The sequence below is a fragment of the Podarcis bocagei genome (assembly GCF_964188305.1).
Source record: "Podarcis bocagei genome assembly, chromosome: 13".
Lineage (NCBI taxonomy): Eukaryota > Metazoa > Chordata > Lepidosauria > Squamata > Lacertidae > Podarcis > Podarcis bocagei.
Genome location: NC_138138.1, coordinates 55204268 through 55226722, shown reverse-complemented (window position 1 = coordinate 55226722; position 22455 = coordinate 55204268). Strand labels below are relative to the sequence as shown.

Sequence of the window (22455 nt, the reverse complement as noted above, 5' to 3'; positions counted from 1 at the left end):
ATTAATCCGTTTTGCATAGCTTTCTATGGGAAAGTGTGCCTTGGTTTCGGAACGCTTTGGTTTTGGAACGGGCTTCCAGAACGGATTAAGTTTGAGAACCACGGTACCACCGTAGTTGTTTTGCTGCTAAGAGTTATATTCTTATTCTTAATTATTTTGGGAATGTTTAAAACGTTTTTCTTTCACGATAATTTTATTGATTTGGTAACGAGCTTTGAATTTGTTTGTTTTTACAATCAGGCAGTGCAGTCACAGCATAGATTAGACCAACTTTTTTCGGGACCGTGCCCCACCAAAGCATCTCAAAACTCCTGATACTCCCAGAATTCCTTGGTGGGAAGCCATGCTAGTTCAATGCCGCTTCCCGGGGGACTCTGGGAATTGTAGTTCCATGGGGGGAAATACGACTCTCCTCACCACACTCAGCCCCAGTGACCAAACTACGTTTCCCAGGACTCTTTGCGGGCGAAAACTGTTTAAAATGGTATGATGAACAGGATAGGGGTCTGGGGTTTGGCCCAATCTTACCACGATGACCGGTATTATTACTGTGAAGACAACGGCATCCTAAAAACCTTTGGCGTACTGCAAGAAGGGGAAAGGCGAAATGTTGCAAACCTGTACGTATATTTATTTATTTGAAGGCTGGTGCCGGTGGGGAGGAAAGCAGGGAGTTTAAAAGGAGGCAAACCCAAAGGCAAGGACATTTATTGTGTTTCGGTCAGGACAAATGCAAGATTCTGCACTTAGGCAGGAAGAACCAGAGGCACAAATATAAAATGGGGGACAGCTGGCTTGCTAGCAGTACATGTGAAAAGGATCTAGGGGTCTTGTGGACCACAGGCTTAACATGAGCCCAGAGTGTGATGGAGCAGCAAAAAAGGCCAACGCTATTCTAGGCTGCATCAACAAGAAGTCTAGTGTCCAGGTCAAGGCAAGGAATAATCCTGCTCTATTCTGCCTTCGACAGACCACACCTGGAGTCCTGTGTCCGGTTCTGGGCACCCCAGTTTAAAGCGGAGATTGACAAGTTGGGAGGTGAGCAGAGGAGGGCAACCAAGATGACCAAGGGTCTGGAAACCAAGCCTTTGGGTTTCCCAAATCTAAAAACCTGACTGTATAGTCAGTCTGAAACGGGACCCAAAATCCACATTCCCTCCCCTGCAAAGGAGCATTTCTAAAATGCATTAACTTGAGCTCGTGAGTCAATGTATAAACAGAAAGCCAGCTGTATAAACAAGTGCTCAAAGCCCTCTCCTTTATCAGTCCGTGACGGCAATGGATGGCCTTGGCTGTTCCAGTGGAGCAGGGATGACACTCTATCTTATCTTACATTAAGACCACATGCTGACGCACAGACTTAGTCCGGGAACGGCGCCAGGAGTTGGTGACCTCTTGCTCCAAGATAAGAGTATAGGAACAGGAATAGGAACACCCTTTTATGGTCAAAAGCACAGGAAGAGGAAAACCCTTTTATGGTTAAGAGTAAGGAGCAGGAACATATGTGATGTCAACCTGCGTGTATAAGCTGACGTGGCTGGATTCCTGGCGAAGGGGGGAGAGGGTGCCTGGAGGATATATATACTGCATGAAATCTCTCATTACTTTTGACTTGCTGTGGACTGACCACGCAAGTGCCTTCTGCTATTCGGAGAGCAGAATAAACTCTTTCTCTGAAGCAACCTCGGTGTCATTTGACTTCCTTTCTCCCTCCCGGGAGCAACACAGACCCCACCAGTCGGTAAAGTCTAAGAAGGCTACATTATGAGCAGGCTTCCTCAACCTCGGCCCTACAGTTGTTTGGAGACTACAATTCCCATCATCCCTGACTGCTGGTCCTGATAGCTAGGGATCATGGGAGTTGTGGGCCAAAAACATCTGGAGGGGCGAAGTTGTGGGAGCCTGCGTTTGAGGAACAGTTGAAGGAGCTGGGGGTATTTAGCCTGGAGAAGAGAGGACTGAGATTGAAGCCATGGGTTCGAGTCCTACCCTGCGGAGCAGGAGAAAACAAGCTTGCATCTCTCCTCCATGTGATAGCCCTTAAGATATTTATTCAGGGCTATCACATGGAGGGCTATCACAAGATGCAAGCTTGTTTTCTCCTGCTCCGGAGGGCAGGACTTGAACCCATGGCTTCAGTTTGCAAGAAAGGAGATTCGGGCTAAGCGGATTCTGGTGGTGAGAGTCATTCAACAGAGGTACTCCTAGAAGGTGCTGGACTATCCATTCCCGGAGGTTTCAAAGCAGAGGCTGGATGTCAGGGATTCTTTGAGTGTGATTCCTGCATCGCAAGGGGGTTGAGATAGATGACCTTTGGTGGTCCCCCTTCCAGCCCCACCATTTTGCGAATCTGCGAAGCGGCGGCCCTGCTACTGCTAGACCTCCCCAACCACTCGGTCCAGAGTGAATAAAGGAACCCGGATTCCTGGGTTCTCCGAGGGATGACAGTCCTGCTGTTCCGAAATCTCTGCCCGCGCCTCATTTGCTGGCTGCCCCCTCTGCCAGCTGCCGCATGGCGTCTTCTTCGAAGCGGAAGACGTGCCAGCCCTCAGTGGCAGTCAGGTCCACGGCGCCGTTGCCAAGGTATAAGTCGATGGCCTTTTGGTTCCAGTCCAGAGCGGAGAACTTCATCTGGGTGCATCCTTTCTCCACGCCGATCTGCAGAGGAGGAGAAGAAAGACCTTAGCTCAGCAGGGAGAACATCTGCTTGGCATGTAGAAGGTTGTGGGTTCAACCTTCGGGATCTTTGGGTAGCGCTGGGGCAACTGTGCCCCTGAAGGACCAGGTGTGCAGCCTGGGAGTCATTCTGGACTCACCGCTGTCCATGGAGGCGCAGGTCAGTTCTGTGTCCAGGGCAGCTGTCTACCAGCTCCATCTGGTACGCAGGATGAGACCCTCCCTGCCCGCAGACTGTCTCCCCAGAGTGGTGCATGCTCTAGTTATCTCCCGCTTGGACTACTGCAATGCGCTCTATGTGGGGCTGCCTTTGAAGGTGACACGGAAACTGCAACTAATCCAGAATGCGGCAGCTAGACTGGGGACTGGGAGACGACATAACACTGGTCTTGAAAGACCTACATTGGCTCCCAGTACGTTTCCGAGCACAATTCAAAGTGTTGGTGCTGACCTTGAAAGCCCTAAATGGCCTAAAAGGCCCAGTAGATCTGAAGGAGCGTCTCCACCCCCATCGTTTAGCCCAGACACTGAGGTCCAGCTCTGAGGGCCTTCTGGCGGTTCCCTCCCTGTGAGAAGTGAGATTACAGGGAACAAGGCAGAGGGCCTTCTCAGTGGTGGCGCCCGCCCTGTGGAACCGCCCTCCCTTCAGATATCAAGGAAATAAACAACTATCTGACTTTTAGAAGACATCTGAAGGCAGCCCTGTTTAGGGAAGTTTTTAATGTCTGATGTTTTATCACTTTTTCATTATTATTATCATTAATTCTGTTGGGAGCTGCCTAGAGTGGCTGGGGGAGGTATAATAATAATAATAATAATAGTTATTATTACACCTGCCTGACACGGGTGGTGCTGTGGGTTAAACCACAGAGCCTAGGACTTGCCGATCAGAAGGTCAGCGGTTCGAATCCCCGCAACGGGGTGAGCTCCCGTTGCTCGGTCCCTGCTCCTGCCAACCTAGCAGTTTGAAAGCACGTCAAAGAGCAAGTAGATAAACAGGTACCGCTCTGGCGGGAAGGTAAACGGCGTTTCCGTGCGCTGCTCTGGTTCGCCAGAAGCGGCTTAGTCCTGCTGGCCACATGACCTGGAAGCTGTACGCAGGCTCCCTCGGCCAATAAAGCGAGATGAGCGCCGCAACCCCAGAGTCGGCCACGACTGGACCTCATGGTCAGGGGTCCCTTGACCTTTACCTTACACCTGGAGAGTTGTTGCTGCCAGCCCAAGCAGGTAATATGGAGCTAGGTGGACCCCAGAGGCATGACTGGCTATGAGGCAGCTTCCAATATCCCTATTTATAGGGGAAAGGGACGTAGCAGAGCGGTTGCCTGGCATGCAGAAGGTTCCATTTCTGTGTAGGGGCAGCTCTTACCTGGGCAATGGCGCTCATCAGCTTCTTCCCAATGCCTCTCCCTGCGACAGAAGGAAGAGGAAAAGCTCAGAAGGAAGACAGGACTCCTGGGTTCTCCGAAGGAAGGAAATACACCCCCCCCCCGGTATTTACGCCTTGGGAACTCTCTGCCACAGCATCCTGGCTTCCACTACCACTTCCCAGAACATGTCCCGCCCTCATCTGGTCTAGGTCACTCCCTCCAAATTTTACCTTTGTTTTCAAAGCAACCGGACTCCTTCCAGATATAATAATAATAATAATAATAATAATAATAATAATAATAATAATAATATATGGGATGCGGGTGGCGCTGTGGGTTAAACCACAGAGCCTAGGACTTGCCGATTAGAAGGTCGGCGGTTCAAATCCCCGCGACAGGGTGAGCTCCCGTTGCTCGGTCCCTGCTCCTGCCAACCTAGCAATTCGAACGCATGCCAGTGCAAGTAGATAAATAGGTACCGCTCCAGCGGGAAGGTAAATGGCGTTTCCGTGCGCTGCTCTGGTTTGCCAGAAGCGGCTTAGTCATGCTGGCCACATGACCCGGAAGCTGTACGCCGGCTCCCTCGGCCAATAAAGCGAGATGAGCGCCGCAACCCCAGAGTCGGCCACGACTGGACCTAACGGTCAGGGGTCCCTAATAATAATACAGTGGTACCTCGGGTTACATACGCTTCAGGTTACAGACTCCGCTAACCCAGAAATAGTGCTTCAGGTTAAGAACTTTGCTTCAGGATGAGAACAGAAATCGTGCTCCGGCGGCAGCGGGAGGCCCCATTAGCTAAAGTGGTGCTTCAGGTTAAGAACAGTCAGTGGCGTAGCGTGGGGGGTGCAGGGGGGGCCGGCCGCACCGGGCGCAACATCTGGGGGTTAGGGTTAGGGGGCGCAAATCCACGGGTTAGGGGGCGCAAATTACTTGCCTTGCCCCGGGTGCTGACAACCCACGCTACGCCACTGAGAACAGTTTCGGGTTAAGAACAGACCTCCGGAACGAATTAAGTACTTAACCTGAGGTACCACTGTAATTTATTATTATTTATCCCCCGCCTATCTGGCTGGGTTTCCCCAGCCACTCTGGGCGGCTTCTAACAGAATATTAACATACAATAATCTATTAAACATTAAAAGCTTCCCTGAACAGGGCTGCCTTCAGATATCTTCTAAAAGTCTGGTAGTTGTTGTTCTCTTTGACATCGGTGGGAGGGCGTTTCTCAGGGCGGGCGCCACCACCGAGAAGGCCCTCTGCCTGGTGGGCTTCTCGCAGGGAGTTTTGGGAGTTGTAGTGCAATGAAAGTGGAGGGCGCCAGGTTGCTTTGAAGGTACAACGATCTCTATCTCTCTCTCTCACACACACACACATTTTCTTAATTATAATTATTTTCTTAATTATTTCTTAATTATAGTTCCTGTCTGTTCATAGAATCCACCGAATTGTCGAGTTGCAAGGGACCCCAACGGTCATCCAGACCAACCCCCTGCGCTGTGGAAATCTTTGCCCAACGCGGAACTTGAACCCGCAACCCAGAGATTAAGAGCCTCGAAGCAGCTCCTTCCCTTCCACATTTCCGTACCCCGAAACTCTGGCATGACGTAGAGGTCTTCCATGTAGATGTTTCTGCCTTTCCAGGTGCTGTAAGTGAAAAAATATAGGCCGAACCCCACGACGGTGTGGCCTGCAGCGGGAAAAACGAAAGAACGACGACAAGAGATCACAACCTGCTTTTCTAAAATCTGTCCAGGGCTCTTGTGGATCAGGTTAGCAGCAGACCATAAACAGGACCCGGGCGATTCAAACGCAGCCTTTTTACTCCAGGCAGTTGCTTGGGGGCGGAAAATATATTGGGGGGCTGCCCTAGAGATTGTGGGCTGCTCCCCGTGGGATGAGAACCTGGGTAAGTGGTTCTGAAATTCCCCCTGGATTGCAAATCATAGAATCGGAAAGTTGCAATGCACCCCAAGGGTTAATAATAGTAATAATAATAATAATATTTTTTTATGTATACCCCGCCCTTCCCGGTTCAGAAAACCGGGCTCAGGGCGGCTAGCAACAAATTTAAAACACTTAACTGATGCAACAAAAAACCAGCATAAAAGACAGTATAAAACGTGAATAACAATAAATTCAGAATTCAAAAGTCAATTTAGGGGGGAAATCCATCCATATAGAGAGTTTTGTAGACATTTGCAGGGAAACAACCAAAATATAAGGCCCTGTCCAAAAGGGATTTGCAATCTTTGATACAGGGGAGGAGGGGAAAACCCTTGTTGCATTCAGATATACAGTTCTGTGAATTTTTTCGTCTAGCGAATTTTTCGTCTTGCGAAGCACGGTTTCCCATAGGAATGCATTGAAAATCAATTAATGCGTTCCTATGGTCAAAAAAAGTCCAAACAAAGCCAAATTTGGTACAACAAGAGTTTATTAAGTGCTCTTTAAAGTCACACATACTGTAAAGAGCATTTCAAAATTCAAACCCAGAATTTTTTTAAAAAAACAGCAGAGCGGCCCAATGGTCACAGAAAATCATAAAAATGCAGGGGAAAAAACAAGCTTCCAGATTCTTGCAAACCCCTCCCCAACACCAAGTCCTTGAATTCCAAACACCCCAACCCAAAATCCAAACCCCCCCAAAAAAGTTTTAAAAGCTTAACTTACCAAATGGCTGCAAAAGAAGTTTTGGAAAAGCTTCAAAAATCACCAAAGTCTTTAAAAACCTCAAAAAGGCTACTATGTACACTGTGTTCTATGAGTTGCTCCTCGAAGTCAAGTCGCAACTGTATTAACAGTGTTAAGAAAAAGGAAACAAACTTGCAAGACATTTTCGTTTTTCGTCTTGCGAAGCAAGCCCATAGGGAAATTTGTCTTGCGAAGCAGCTCAAAAATGGAAAACCTTTTCGTCTAGCGGGTTTTCTGTCTTGCGAGGCATTCGTCTTGCGGGGCGCCACTGTACACAGTTTCAATAGCAGATTAATGGTTGGTCAATATTCTACGGCCTTCTAAATGTGTCTGCCGGGGTGTTATTTTGTGTGTTATTTTAACTATTTACCTTGTATTTTATCCTGTGAACCACCCTGATATCTTGTGATGAAGGGAGGTCTATAAATCTAATTGATCATCATAATTTATTATTTACAGTATACCCCGCCCATCTGGCTGGGTTTCCCCAGGCACTCTGGGCGGCTTCCAACAAAGATTAAAAATACATTAAAACATCAGTCACTAAAAAAATCCCTAAACAGGGCTGCCTTCAGATGTCTTCTAAAATTCAGATAGTTGTTTATTTCCTTGACATCTGCTGGGAGGGCGTTCCACAGAGCGGGCGCCACCACTAAGAAGGCCCTGTGCCTGGTTCCCTGTAACTTGGCTTCTCGCGGGGAGAAAACCGCCAGAACCATACTACCGCAAAATATAATTGAGAAATAAAAATTACATACATCAATATTTTGTTTGCTATTTGTTATTTCCTCCCAAACATTCCATGCAAAACACACACCCGCACAAACACACACACACACACAAAATAATGATAATAATGAAAATAAATATTTTTCCACCTTTTATCTTACAAAATCGTTTCTTCAGTTTTGACTTCCTGTCAAGTCCCTTCGCATACATTTTACCTTACAACTGAACATAAACAAAACAAACCTTTATATATAGATTTCCCAATGCATTCAGAAAATATAATAAATCCTTAATTGTTGTCCACTTCTTTTGTCACCTGAACGCTAGCATGGAGTCAAAACTGCTATTGTATTTGTCGACATATCTTCTATAACCATCCCATTTCCCCACAAACTTTTGCTTTGAGTTTCCTCTGAGTTTGCTCATCAATTGAGCCATCTCAATTACAAATTCCTGTAATTTAATTTGCCAATCTATTATTTTTGAAGGTGGCTATCACCTCTCAGTCCCCTCTTCCCCCTTCCCAACTCCTTCGACCGCTCCTCATATGGCCAGACCCCTTGATCCTCTCAGCCGCCCTATAGCTTGTCGATATCCTTCTTAAACTGGGGTGCCCAGAACGCCAGATGGGCTCTGACCAAGGCAGAACGTCTCTGGGGCAAACCTGGGTGATTCTTCCTTCTGCCTTTCCTCCCATCGCTGAGCCCTGGAGACGGAGGTTAATTGGGAGAGGGAAGGAGCGAAGAGAAGGGGAACTTCCCCATTGCGGCAGAGAGGGAAGGATTGCATCTTCGCCATATTGGAAGATAGGATTTTGGGGCAGGAACCTCGCTTACCGTCTTTGCTCCGATGTTTTGGGGAGACCTCGGCCACCACACATTTATAGAAGGGGTCCTGGCAGAAGCCGTCCTTGTAAAGTCCTGGAAAGAAGGACACGAGAATCAAAGAGACAGCGAGAGAAAGGGGGTGGGGGGAAACTGGGGTCAGCAGGACCCAGGAATCACTGCAAGGCGACCAGCATAGGCGCCGACTCCATGGGGCTTGAGGGGGCTCGAGCCCCCTCAAAAAATTTTTTTGGGGGGCTCAGCCCCCCCAATAATCTCGGGCGGGCGCCTTTCCAGCAGAGCGCCGCCGCCGTCCCCCGCCGCCTCCTCCTCACCTGCTCCTTCGCCAGCCAGCCAGCCGCGCGCCCTAATCGGAGGCACTGCCGGAAATCCCGCGAGAACAGGGGAATCCCGACTGGCCACACCTCCCAGCCAGCCAATCGGCTGGCTGGGGGGCGTGGCTTGCCCTATTTAGGGCCGGAGCCACTTTATTTGCATATTCATGAGCTTATTTATTATTCATGAGCTTTCCCGGGCCCCCCCAATATTTTTTCTAAGTCCGCGTCCCTGGCGACCAGATATATGAACCCCAAACGTTTGGGCTTTTAAGTTCAGGTGACCTCTGGAAATAATAATAATAATAATAATAATAATAATAATACTACTACTACTACTACTACAGTGGTGCCCCGCAAGACGAATGCCTCGCAAGACGGAAAACCCGCTACACGAAAGGGTTTTCCATTTTTCAATGGGCTTCGCAGGACGAATTTCCCTATGGGCTTGCTTCACAAAACGAAAATGTCTTGCGAGTCTTGAGATTTTTTTCCGCTCCCCCCTTTTTCTAAGCCGCTAAGCCTTTAATAGCCTTTTAGCAGCTAAGCCGCTAAGCCGCTAAGCCTTTAATAGCCGCTAAACCGCTAATAGTGCTAATCCGCTAAGGCGCTAATAGGGTTGCTTCGCAAGACGAAAAAACCGCTAGACGAAGATACTCGCAGAATGGATTAATTTCATCTTGCGAGGCACCACTGTAATAATAATAAGATGATGTTATTTATACCCTGCCCATCTGGCTGGGCTTCCCCAGCCACTCTGGGTGGCTTCCAACAAAACACTAAAGTACAATAACCTATTAAACATTAAAAACTTCCCTAAACAGGGCTGCCTTCAGATGTCTTCTAAAAGTCTGGTAGTTATTTTTCTCTTTGACATCTGGTGGGAGGGCATTCCACAGAGAGGGTGCCACTACCGAGAAGGCCCTCTGTCTGGTTCCCTGTAACCTCACTTCTCGCAGGGAGGGAACCGCCAGAAGGCCCTCGGAGCTGGACTTCAGTGTCTGGGCTGAATGATGGGGGTGGAGACGCTCCTTCAGGTCTACTGGGCCTTTGAGGCCGTTTAGGGCTTTCAAGGTCAGCACCAACACTTTGAATTGTGCTTGGAAATGTACTGGGAGCCAGTGTAGGTCTTTCAGAACCGGTGTTATGTGGTCTCAGCGGCCGCCCCCAGTCTAGCTGCCGCATTCTGGATTAATTGCAGTTTCCGAGTCACCTTCAAAGGTAGCCCCACGTGGAGTGCATTGCAGTAGTCCAAGCGAGAGATAACCAGAGCATGCTCCACTTTGGCCAGACAGTCTGCGGGCAGGGAGGGTCTCATCCAGCGTACCAGATGGAGCTGGTAGACAGCTGCCCTGGACACAGAACTGACCTGCGCCTCCATGGACAGCGCTGAGTCCAAAATGACTCCCAGGCTGCGTACCTGGTATTTCAGGGGCACAGTTGCCCCATTCAGGACCAGGGAATCCTCCACACCTGCCTGCCTCCTGTCCCCCAAAAACAGCTCTTCTGTCTTGTCAGGATTCAACCTCAAAGCCCCCACATGTCTTTTTCTGGGGGGAAATTGCTTTGTGAGTTGACCAGGCCAGCTCATTCCTTCAGGAGCCATTTTCTGACTTTGTGGGCTCTCCTGCGTTGATTTTGTTTTGCAAGCCCCTTGCGGGCAGAGACCAATTCTCTTCTCCTTTTGCAAAGTGCGGTTGTCCACCACCTTTCAAATGTGGAACGAACCCCCACTGGAAGTTGGAGGTTTTTTACGCAGATGCCGGATGGCCCTCTGTCGGGGATGCTTGATCTGCGATTCCTGCATTCTGCGGGGGTTGAGATAGATGGCCTCTAGGGGTCCCTTTCGACTGGACGCTTCTGTGATTCTATGCTCCTGGATGCCGCAGGGCATAATAATAATAATAATATTTTTATTTATTTATACCCCGCCCTTCCCAGTTCAAAAACCAGGCTCAGGGCGGCTAACAACAAAGTTAAAACACTTAATTAAAACAGCATAAAATACAGTATAAAAACATGAATGACAGTAACATTCTGAATTCAACAATCAATTAGATAATTCCCAGGGCTAGCTGGCTGAATTGGTCCTATTTGCGCCAGCAAGGAGACCAGGGGAGAATTAGTTGGGGTCTCAGAGTGGGCAATATTCATAAAAGGGGAGGGGAGAGAAGGGAAATAAAAGATCAGGCTGAATTCAAATTAAAGGCCAGGTGGAATAGCTGTGTCTTACAGGCCCTGCGGAAGGGGGTTAAATCCTGCAGGGCCCTGGTCTCCTGGGACAGAGCATTCCACCAGGTCGGAGCCACCACTGAGAAGGCCCTGGTGGAGGATAGTCTGGCTTCCTTAGGGCCCGGGACTTCTAAACTATGGTTATTCATGGACCTTAAGGTCCTCTGTGGGGCAGACCAGGAGAGGCCGCCCCATAGATACGAGGGCCCTAAGCCACAAAGATCAAGACCACCACCTTGAACCTGACCCTGTACTCCACCGGGAGCCAGTGCAACTGGTAAAGCACTGGGTGAATATGCTCCCATGGCAGGAACCCCATGAGGAGCCTCGCTGCAGCATTCTGCACCCGCTGGAGTTTCTGGGTCAGCTTCAAGGGCAGCCCCGCGTAGAGCGAATTACAGTAGTCAAGCATGGATCACTGTGGCCAGGTTGGGGCGGGAAATGCAGCCCCTCTCCCACACCCGGTGCCCTCAACCACCAGCCCACAGTGATCTGATCCCACCCATCGTGTCCCAAACATGAACACAACACCCTTGTAAGTAGACCTGGCCAAGGAAATTTGCCCCGAGAATCCGCGCCCTGGGTTCGGCCTCACCTTGACTGCTGTTTGCTACCTGATCAGGCATTTTCTCAAACTCTGCAAGTTCCTGAAAAGGGAGGAAGAGAACATGAACCGCGGGTACAATGCCTGCCCCACCATCTCATTTGCCAAGACCTTGAATTTCCACACATAAAAAGCAGAGGTAAAGGGACCCTTGACCATTAGGTCCAGTCGTGGCCGACGCTGGCGTCGGCCAAGGGAGCCAACATTTGTCTGCAGACAGTTTTTCCGGGTCGTGTGGCCAGCATGACTAAGCCGCTTCTGGAAATCAGAAGGTCGGCGGTTCGAATCCCCGTGACGGAGTGAGCTCCCGTTGCTCGGTCCCTGCTCCTGCCAACCAAGCAGTTCAAAAGCACGTGAAAGTGCCAGTAGATAAATAGGTACCACTCTGGCGGGAAGGTAAACGGCGTTTCCGTGCGCTGCTCTGGTTCGCCAGAAGCAGCTTAGTCATGCTGGCCACATGACCCGGAAGCTGTACGCCAGCTCCCTCGGACAATAAAGCGAGATGAGCGCCACAACCCCAGAGTCGGTCACGACTGGACCTAACGGTCAGGGGTCCCTTTATCTTTAATATATATCTAAGACCTAAAAATTCTTATCACAGTCGGCCACCGTGAGAACAAGATCCTGGAGTGGATCGGGCCCCCTCCGGCCTGATCCAGCAGCCTCTCTGGATTGCAAACTGCGGAGTGCAAGTTTCTCTGCAGAATCTCAAATGACACAGAGAGAGGATAGCCTAGAGTCTAAAGCAATATCTGGCAATTACACAATCTTTCGGCGAGCTTTGCTATGCTAATGCAAAACCCACAGGAGCGAAATCGCTGGCCGTGGTCCAGCGCTAAACAAACAGCATCAAACTCTCCGGTTAAATCCTGGCTCAGCGTTTCAAAGCCAAGGAGGTTCCTTTTGAAGTCAGGCAGGGTGAACTTTTGTTACAGAGTGTGCCCAGTTTAGACTTTGCAAAGGAAGCTGAGCATTCTCTCCCTTTTATTCTGACAGCAGGGGGCTGTTGCTAGGGCTGGAATAGATCCTGGGCCCGCACATCTGCATAGGATTTGCATATGCTAATCTACATTTAAGGATTTAAAAGCCTCGCATCATCCGAATCCCGCCCCCAGGCCCCGCTTCCAGGCTTCAATTAATTCGCACTCCGCTCCAAATCAGCTCACCTGCAGTTTCAATTGATTCCTCCTCAATATCCTGAACAAATCCTGTTCTGGATCCTAGAATTATAGAGTCAAGTGGGACCCCTGAGGGTCATCCAGCCCACCCCGCTGCAATATGCAGGAATCATAGAATCATAGAATGATAGAATCATAGAGTTGGAAGAGACCACAAGGGCCATCGAGTCCAACCCCCTGCCAAGCAGGAAACACCATCAGAGCACTCCTGACATGTGGTTGTCAAGCCTCTGCTTAAAGACCTCCAAAGTAGGAGACTCCACCACACTCCTTGGCAGCAAATTCCACTGTCAAACAGCTCTTACTGTCAGGAAGTTCTTCCTAATGTTTAGGTGGAATCTTCTTTCTTGTAGTTTGGATCCATTGCTCCGTGTCCGCTTCTCTGGAGCAGCAGAAAACAACCTTTCTCCCTCCTCTATGTGACATCCTTTTATATATTTGAACATGGCTATCATATCACCCCTTAACCTCCTCTTCTCCAGGCTAAACATGCCCAGCTCCCTTAGCCATTCCTCATAAGGCATCGTTTCCAGGCCTTTGACCATTTTGGTTGCCCTCCTCTGGACACGTTCCAGTTGGTCCGTGTCCTTCTTGAACTGTGGTGCCCAGAACTGGACACAGCACTCCAGGTGAGGTCTGACCAGAGCAGAATACAGTGGCACTATTACTTCCCTTGATCTAGATGCTATACTCCTATTGATGCAGCCCAGCATTGCATTGGCTTTTTTAGCTGCCGCGTCACACTGTTGGCTCATGTCAAGTTTGTGGTCAACCAAGACTCCTAGATCCTTTTCACATGTACTGCTCTCAAGCCAGGTGTCACCCATCTTGTATTTGTGCCTCTCATTTTTTTTGCCCAAGTGCAATACTTTACATTTCTCCCTGTTAAACTTCATCTTGTTGGTTTTTGCCCAGTTCTCTAATCTGTCGAGGTCGTTTTGAAGTGTGATCCTGTCCTCTGGGGTGTTAGCCACCCCTCCCAGTCTGGTGTCATCTGCAAATTTGATCAGGATGCCCTTGAGTCCATCATCCAAGTCGTTGATAAAGATGTTGAATAAGACCGGGCCCAAGACAGAACCCTGTGGCACCCCACTAGTCACTCTTCTCCAGGATGAAGAGGAACCATTGATGAGCACCCTTTGGGTTCGGTTTGTGGGCACACGCGCTAAACCCTGTCTGTGGTGCCTACCTCATTATCCCAAATGATGAGACAAGAGACCAGAGTATGGGCTCAAATTGGCCACAACTTTATTGAGCTTCAGAAGTGGGAAACTTGGCACAGGCCTTGGCAGGCAACCCTCTCAGTGAGATCCAGTGAGAGGGGACTGCAAAGCGCAAACTTACACAGCATGCCCTTCCACTGACCTCGTCCCGGGAGTTTGCCCTTTAACGGGCCCTGCAAGCACCACCGCATGGGGAGGGAGCATGAATGCATTCCCCCCCCCCCAACTTGATGTCAGACTAAAGGCTACCTTGCCAAGGCCTCAAACCGCCAAAGTTGTGACGAAATGCGACAGGGAAGGCGAAACCTGCCAATGCAGGGAAAATCCCTTCCCGGTTCTGAATACAGCACCCATCTTACAACCGCAGCAGCGCCCCCCTGAACTGGAACACAAAATATTAGTCTGTAAAGAAAGAATTATTAAATTGAAGATCGCTGACCTAGGATGAAATTAATAAGGCAAGAAATTATTAATTTGAGGGAGGGAGAGGGTGGGTGATCCTGGAAGGGAGAACCGCAAAAGAGGCTTGGCCTTAGGTCCACCCCCGGCCGGCCGTCTATTATCCTCCCTGGCCGAGGGCGGGTCAAAGGCCAGCTCAAGCAGGTGGGTGGCACCTGCCCAGGTGAGCCCCGCTCGGTGCCGCAAACCCCGCCCACCTGTGGGGAAGGGAGGGCAGATATTGGGATTCAAAGTCTCACGCTCTACCGACTGAGCTAGTTTTCTCTCCAGCATCCCGGAGTGACCAAGCAGACGCCCGTTGTGTGAAACCGACAAGCAGGATTCGAACACAAGTCCTCCCAAAAACTGGCCTTCAGAAGCAGAGCCATCATGGTTCTTAGCCACACCATAGCCTTCATCCTCACTGGGTTTGACCAATCCTCTTTTAAAGCAGTCAAAGTTGGTAGCCATCGCTGCCTCAAGTGGCAAGGAGTTCCGCAGTTTACCTGTGAACTCCGCAAAGAAGTCTTTGAGATGAAGAGTCGTGCTCTGCCATCTGAGCTAAGGCCTCATCTACTTCACAGGGTTGCAGTGAGGATTAAAGAAGGAAGAGGGGGAAAGGGTGGGATATAAATGCAATAGACAAAAGGAATTAAATAATAATCCCTGCCTGCAGGGTGGATTTGATTTAAATCAAATCGATTTAAATCACGATTTCAGTAAGACTTGATTTAAATCATCATTTTTTTTGCAGAAAGACTCATTCTTGCTGGTATAATCTTAATATTTACAACCAGATGAATGTCTCATTTTTGGAATAATAGTTTTTACAAAAATTACTGATTTGGTTCTACTATAAGAAACACCCAGGCAGAGAATGATGAAATTATTGTGAGGTTTAACAAGTGAACTGTTTCTATTTGGACAACTTTTCTGCTGTACTTCATTGGAAGGAGAAAAACAATCATTTCCTTAATAACAATTTAAACATTTTCTTTAACTGAAACAATAGCATTATAGCATATGTATCCACGTTTGTTAACTGATGTGGTTAAACAATTAAAAACAAACAAAAAACTTAACCTGAGTTTTAGCACAGACGGAAAACGTAAAACAAACCCTTATTTCCTGATGAATAGCCTTTAAACAGAAAACTATCTTTAGAAAGATTTTTCCGCCAAATGCTTTTTATTTTAAAATCCGATTTAAGTTTTTAAAAATCCGTTGTTGTTTTTTTTAAAAAACAGATTTATTTTTATCCACCCTGCCTGCCTGCAAACCAGGATGAAGGCTCAATAGGCAATAAATCTCTCTCTCTCTCTCTCTCTTTTTTGCTATTCGGGCTGCAGGGAGGGCGAGCGCCGGGGCTGAGCGGCGGAGCTAGGCTGACATTCAACAGGTGCAGCGCTTCAACAGGACGCAGCTGCACCAGTCGAATGCCTGCCTGCCTGCCTGCCTGCCTGCCTGCCTGCCTGCTCGTGGGAAAGGGCCTACCCGGATCATGCGCATGATCTCCGCGCAGTCCTCGGCTCGGGAGGGCCGGATCGACACCGCGGGGGCGGCGGGGTCTTGGTCCACGGCTGCCTGATCGGCCATGGCAGATCCCCAGCTGGAGATACGGAAGTTTTCTCCAGGCTCGGAGGACTACATTTCCCAGGATGCTCCAGGGAAGAGGGAGGGTGGAAAGAGGAGGAGGAGGAGCGGGGCGGGACAGAGCTGGCCAGATGTCGAGAACCAGCTCGACATCAGTAAGAAAATCAGTCTCACACCAAGATGACTTGAAGAAAAAGCTTTGGCTTCTGCCGTGCAATGTTTATTGTGTACAGTAAGAAATAAATCATCCTCTCTCCTCCAGCACTGCGCTTGCTCTGCCTGGTACTCAAAAGTAACAAATCAAAGGAATGTAACCTTGCTTTTGCCCACAGACAAAGAGAGTGTTATGCTACGTGAGCCAATCATTAGTCTAGCATGAGGTGTTCACGTGCTCATCATGCTCTTAGCAATATCTCGTGCTGTAAAATCACTCTGCAATAATAAGAACTCTGCTCATGCTCTTATGTACAAGCAATCATTTTCCCACATGCCCTCTTTTCTTGTTTATATTATAAGAGGGAATCTTAATCAGAATCGCATTCCCATTACCTAAGCATTTATATTTTGCAACATAAATTCCCCTTGTAACCCTTGTGGTGGGCCGTGGTCGAAACCACCATGCAATACATTGGGGAAAAAAATCAAAAAGCAAGCAAGCATTGAATAATAAAACCAACAATACATGCAATTACAATCAATAATAAATTTCTTAACCATACTCCATTAGGCAACCAAGAAAATAACCAATCCCATGGATCAAAACCTTCAGGTGGATTCAAAGGATTATGGGTTATCATTTGTTCCATATAATCAATAATAGCAGAAATATTGGTTGATTGATCAGTTATATACATACAACAAAGAGAATGAATTAAGGCATAAATTCCACCTTTAGAGGCAAAGATTACATTTAAAGCATAAAAAGTTTTATAAAGCAACTTCTCTCATTTCTGACCTTTTTTTTTGTTTTTATGTTGATTATTTTTAAAACAAAGATGATAGAATTAAAAACAAAGCTTCGGTCCAATTTGCCACAGAATAACCATAAATCAGATTGAAGCAAACATGTAGATTTACTGCTCTTTCCCATCCAGTTGAACCAAACATAAAAAATCTATACACGCAGCTTGTTGTTCATAAGTCATGTAAGTTGTGACATTATTAACTGAGACTTTTGGCCTTTCACTCATAGTGGTAACATTAAAAAAAACAAAAAACAAAAAAAAATCCATCAAAATACTCATAGGTCCAATTACAATATGGATAATGACCTAAAAATATACTATTATGATTAAAACGAAAACAAAGAGACGCTATTTCAAGAAGCGATAAAGACACAGGAGGTGAACTTATATGATTGTCCTTCATATTATTGCTAATCTTATATGAAGCGTTTACTGGAATGCTAGAATACCACCACCCAAAAAAAGGTTCAAAGCTTTGAGAAGCTTTTTAAAATCATTTTTCTCAGCAGCTAAAAGGCACTATCCAAGCATATATTTTTTTCCGCGTCAAGCATATTCCACTTGCTGTAACTAAAAAGATTGCAACAAGGTCGAAAACAGAGCCCATTGTCTTTGCAGGCCTTGTTAAAAAACCATATTGCAACTTGCTTTCTGTCCGGGAACCATGCCAAAGCACAAAAATGAAACAACTGGAACACACTGAAATCCCCTCACCCCCTCCCTTGCCAAGAGTCCACAATAGTTCCAAGACAGCCCTCTGTACATGCTCAGGGGAACACATCATAGGGCAGGACTCCTGAGGGAGGAGAAAAAAAAATATCTGGGGGGTAAAATCCAAGTGATGCCAATAAGGATGAGAATGGTAAATTATTCCAATGGCCACTTCCAAGCAACCTGTGTGATATTTCGTGGTTCGATTATTGGCATGTAAAAACCACAATCCAGAAGAAGCCCAATGTCTCGAGCTTGAGAAATGGGCAACGAAAAAAATTTCGCCAGAACTTTAGCATTTTGATGAAATACAGAATGACTTTCAAATGGGTCTGAAAACAATGAAAAAATACCATTCTTCAAAGCATGGTCTGCCTGGGCATTACCTTCTGCCAAATACCCAGGGTGGCCAGTGTGAGATCTGAGATGGGCAACATAAAACTGACAAGTTCTAGCTTGTACCAAGTTCTGCAAAGTGGAAAACAATGTAAACAAATTTTGATCAATAGCAGGAGTGATATAAGACAATGGTAAAACATTCAAAAGATTATATACATACTGAGAATCCACAATGAGATTGAAAGGGATATTAGCAAACTGTTGAAATGCCAAAATTACAGCTGCCAATTCAGCACGTTGTGTTGAGGACTGCTCAGTAGTATACAAACTTTTCCATTCCCCCTCCTCTGCCCACACCACCACCCCTCTGGATTTGGTACCATCAGTGAACACAGTAAGGGCGGAGGGTAAGGGTAGGAGGGACAAAGCAGTTCGCAAGACATAACGTAGCCCTGTAAGGAAAGACAAACGAGGGTCTCTAGGAGGATTGTGAATGATATTTCCCAAGAAATCAGCAAAAGCTATTTGAGTAGAAACGGCTGTCATCATCAGATGCTTAAATTCTTCCTGGGAGAAGGGCAGGTACACTGACTGTAAGTCCATTGCAGAGGTGACTGTGATCTTGTCTGCTGGATCCTTATGTCCTTTAAGGGCAGAAAATAGTGGAGACAAAGTGGAGGTGGGCAGGTCCAAATAACTCTATCCAATTCAGCTGTCCAAGAATTTGTTGTAAATCCACCAGTTTAAGATGATCAGGAAACTGTAGTTGAGGCGTGACTGGAATGGCTGCAGATGCTGTCAGCTTGTGTCCCAGGTACGTAATGGGTAAGGTCCGCTGGATTTTTTCTTTAGCCACTGTCAATCCAACAGGTTGTAGCCTTTGCAGGATTTTGGGACACGGAGGAGGACCAGGCCGTGGCTAGCAGGCCGTGGCTAGCAGTGCCCACTGACTGGCAGGCTTTAAGCATATCAGCAATGGCTATATTTGATGTTGCCATTAGACGGTGCAGCGCTTGCTTACAGTCCTCATTTGCATTAGCAAACGCAAGCTGGCGTACAATCAGTTCTTGTGCTGCCAGGTCCTGAACTTGCCGCTTGAAGGTATTATACAAGCGATCAACAAATTGTCCATAGGGCTCTGCAGGGCCCTGTCTGATGCTGCTCCATCGGCCATTGCGCTCATTCCTGTCATCAGGGACAGAGGCCAGAGCCTCTTGGGCTGTGGCTGTGGTGGCTGCCCAATACATAGGATCAAGGGCCAACTGTTGGGCAATGGTAAGAAAATTGCCTCCTCCCGTCAGCCCATCGAGAACATCGGTTTGGGTCAGCATGACGGGGGCTGGGGGTGCAGGAGCAATCACAGGAAAGAGATTTGGAGTATCAGAGTCAAAAGGCAGCAACGGAGCGGTGGCACTGAGAGATCTTTGAAGAGAAATGGTAGGAGCGGTGCCAGATGCCTTGGGTGGAGGAGGTGGAAGAGCGGGGGGTGCTGAATGCGAAGATTCCTGGAGAGGAGTAGTAACGGGAGGCACAGGAAGTGAAGAATGCAGAGAATGCAGGGGAGGGAGGACAGGAGCCTTTGGTGGTGCATATACAGCAGAAGGCGGCAATGCTGGATATATCAAGGGAAAGTCGGCAGGCAAAGGAACAGATGCGGCAGCCAAAAGGAGATTGGCTGGAGTCAAACTTTGCTGTTGAGACTGAAGGTCAGCATCTGAGACGAGAAGGCTGTTGCTGGCCAAAAGAGATTTAAGGTCTACAGAAAACTTTTTCTGTGGTGCTGATAGAGACGTTCCCATGATTGCAAGAGTTGCAAAAAGAGCAGGGAGCACTTACCGAGGGATCCACAAAGGATGAGTAGGCACCTTTAACCCTTTCCGGGCGATGTAAGTGCTGATAAGTCCATAACGTAGTCCAGAATCGCACACACGGAGTCCGAAAGAGACTGCAAGGGGGGGAGCAACTCACCAGGGATCCACTAGGTGGATGAACGACGCGTCTGCAGCCCTTGCCGGGCGAGGTGAGAGCTGAACGTTGTAAAACAGCATGAAGTCCGAGATAAATCACACACACGCGGTCCGAAAGAGACTGCCCCACAATGCCAGAAGGAAAGGGAGCACTCACCGGGATCCGAAGCGGATGAAAGACGCGTGGTGAGCGCTGAACGATGAGAAACAACGTGGAGTCCGAAGGTAGTCACACGGGGCACCAAATGTCGAGTGCCAGCTCGACATCTGAAGAAATCAGTCTCACACCAAGATAGGTTGAAGAAATATGGCTGCTCTGGCTCCTTTGGCTCCTCTGGCCCTTTTAGAGCTACTGCAGCACAGCCTTTATTGTGTGAAGTCAGAAAGATACAAAATACAAGCAAAGCAACTTATTCTCAGCCAGCAGATAAGGGCCATCACACTAGACCACGCAAGTGATCAGGCTATGTTAGTTGACCAATCATTTGAGACAGCACGAGCTATTCACGCGCTGTACATGCTCCAAGGATGCTCTTAGCTATGAAATCACCCTACAATAATAAGAACTTTGCTCATGCTCTCATGTACAAGCAATCATTTTCCCACAGCCAGAGAACTCAGCGAATCCTTGAATTGGAAGGGAACTCCAAAGGACATCCAGTCCAACCCTCTGCTCTCAAAGCGCGGTCTCCCATCCAGTTTGAAACCTTACCGGTCCCTGCTGAGCTTTGCAAACGTGGTGGGAATTTTATTGCAACCCCACTGGGAGGAGGTTCGGTTGGTGGCGACCAATGAATGGATCCTAGGATTGTAGGCTTGGAAGGGACACCGGAGGGTCATCCATCCCAACCCACTGGATCAGGGTGGAGAGTTCGACTTCACGGCGGTTTCGATCAGGAACGAGGCACCCAGTGCTGTTTTCCCCCCTTAAAAAATGTTTTGGGGTGCTCTCGTTTTTTTGTTTTTTTTTATATAAATTTTTTATTAGTTTTTCACAATTTTTATAAACACAAACATAACACAATACAAAACAAACAAACACATAAACAAACATGTATAATTTCAGATCCTTTTTTCTTAAACCTTACTTCACCGACTTCCCCATACCTCCCCTTTCTGCATCCCAATTCCCAAATTTATTTCCACAAATCCTACCCCTTGTTTTTATCGAATTTTCCCTTATTTTTTTTCTTTTACTTAACCTTTTACAGCTGTAATCCCCCTTTTTTTCCTAAAACCTGGACATTTTAGCATTCGTTAATTTTACAATGTTTCTTAAGATAAATTTTGAATTTCTTCCAATCTTCTTCCGCCGTCTCTTTCCCCTGGTCACGGATTCTGCCGGTCATTTCAGCCAGTCCCATATAGTCTATCACCTTCATATGCCATTCTTCCAGAGTGGGTAGATCTTGTGTCTTCCAATACTTTGCGATGAGTATTCTTGCTGCTGTTGTAGCGTACATAAAAAAAAATCTGTCTTTCTTTGACACCAATTGGCCGACAATGCCCTGGGGTGCTCTCGTTTTGACTCACGGAAATCACCATTTTATAGTTCAAATTGGGGGAAATAAATGCAGTAAATGGACAAAAGTACAAAGATTCACAAAATGTTTTGGGGTATGCCTCCCCAGGGCTGAATTTAGGTTTGATGAGGCCCTGAGCTACTGAAGGTAGTGGGGCCCTTTCTATGTCCAGCTGTCCTTTGTCAACAACAAATGGTCACTTTTTTTTGTGTTGAATGTATGCCCTATGGTCATTGATGGACCGAATAGGTATCTTAAGCCATTTGCGCATGTTGCCCTGCAACCAGACCATGCAGAATGTAGTCACCTTATATATAGAAAGGATTTGTGAGTCCAAAATGCGCACCTGGTCCGTCAGTGGCACAGTTGCCCCATACCTATGAGACTGCCTCTCCTGGTATGCCCCGCGGAGGACCTTAAGGTCCACAAATGACAACACTTTGGAGGTCCCGAGCCTCAAGGTGGTTACATTGGTCTCAACTAGGGCCAGGGCCTTTTCAGCACTGGCCCCGACTTGGTGGAACGCTCTGTCCCAAGAGACCAGGGCCCTGCGGGACTTGACATCTTTCCGCAGGGCCTGCAAGACAGAGCTGTTCCGCCTGGCCTTTGGTTTGGACTCAGTCTGACCCTTATGTTTCCCTCCCCTTATGGTCTTGACTTTTAAAACGAGGCTGCATTTTAAATTGCATTTTAACCTGTATTTTAAATTGGTTCCCCCCTCCATTATGTTTTTACTGTAATTTTACTGGTGTTAGCCTCCCTGAGCCCAGCTCTGGCTGGGGAGGGCGGGGTATAAATAAAATTTATTATTATTATTATTATTCAAGAAGGTTCAAGAAGGACACTGACCAACTGGAACGTGTCCAGAGGAGGGCAACCAAAATGGTCAAAGGCCTGGAAACGATGCCTTATGAGGAACGGCTAAGGGAGCTGGGCATGTTTAACCTGGGGAAGAGGAGGTTAAGGGGTGATATGATAGCCATGTTCAAATATATAAAAGGATGTCACATAGAGGAGGCAGAGTAGCCAGAATCAGGCCCCCCAAGTCTGGTAT

At 47.6% G+C, this 22455-nt stretch overlaps 1 protein-coding gene across 1 annotated transcript; it reads right to left on the bottom strand.

The window, feature by feature from the left end:
• Positions 1–692: 692 nt before the first annotated feature.
• On the bottom strand, positions 693–15971 carry LOC308572244 (thialysine N-epsilon-acetyltransferase-like). Its single transcript, XM_081168234.1, has 6 exons — positions 15798–15971; positions 11456–11507; positions 8306–8389; positions 5635–5736; positions 4046–4086; positions 693–2658 (listed from the first exon to the last, which is right to left on the bottom strand). Exons 1-6 carry the CDS (start codon positions 15897–15899, stop codon positions 2479–2481), a joined length of 561 nt encoding a protein of 186 aa, XP_081024360.1. The 5' UTR covers positions 15900–15971; the 3' UTR covers positions 693–2478.
• Between the last annotated feature and the right edge of the window lie 6484 nt (positions 15972–22455).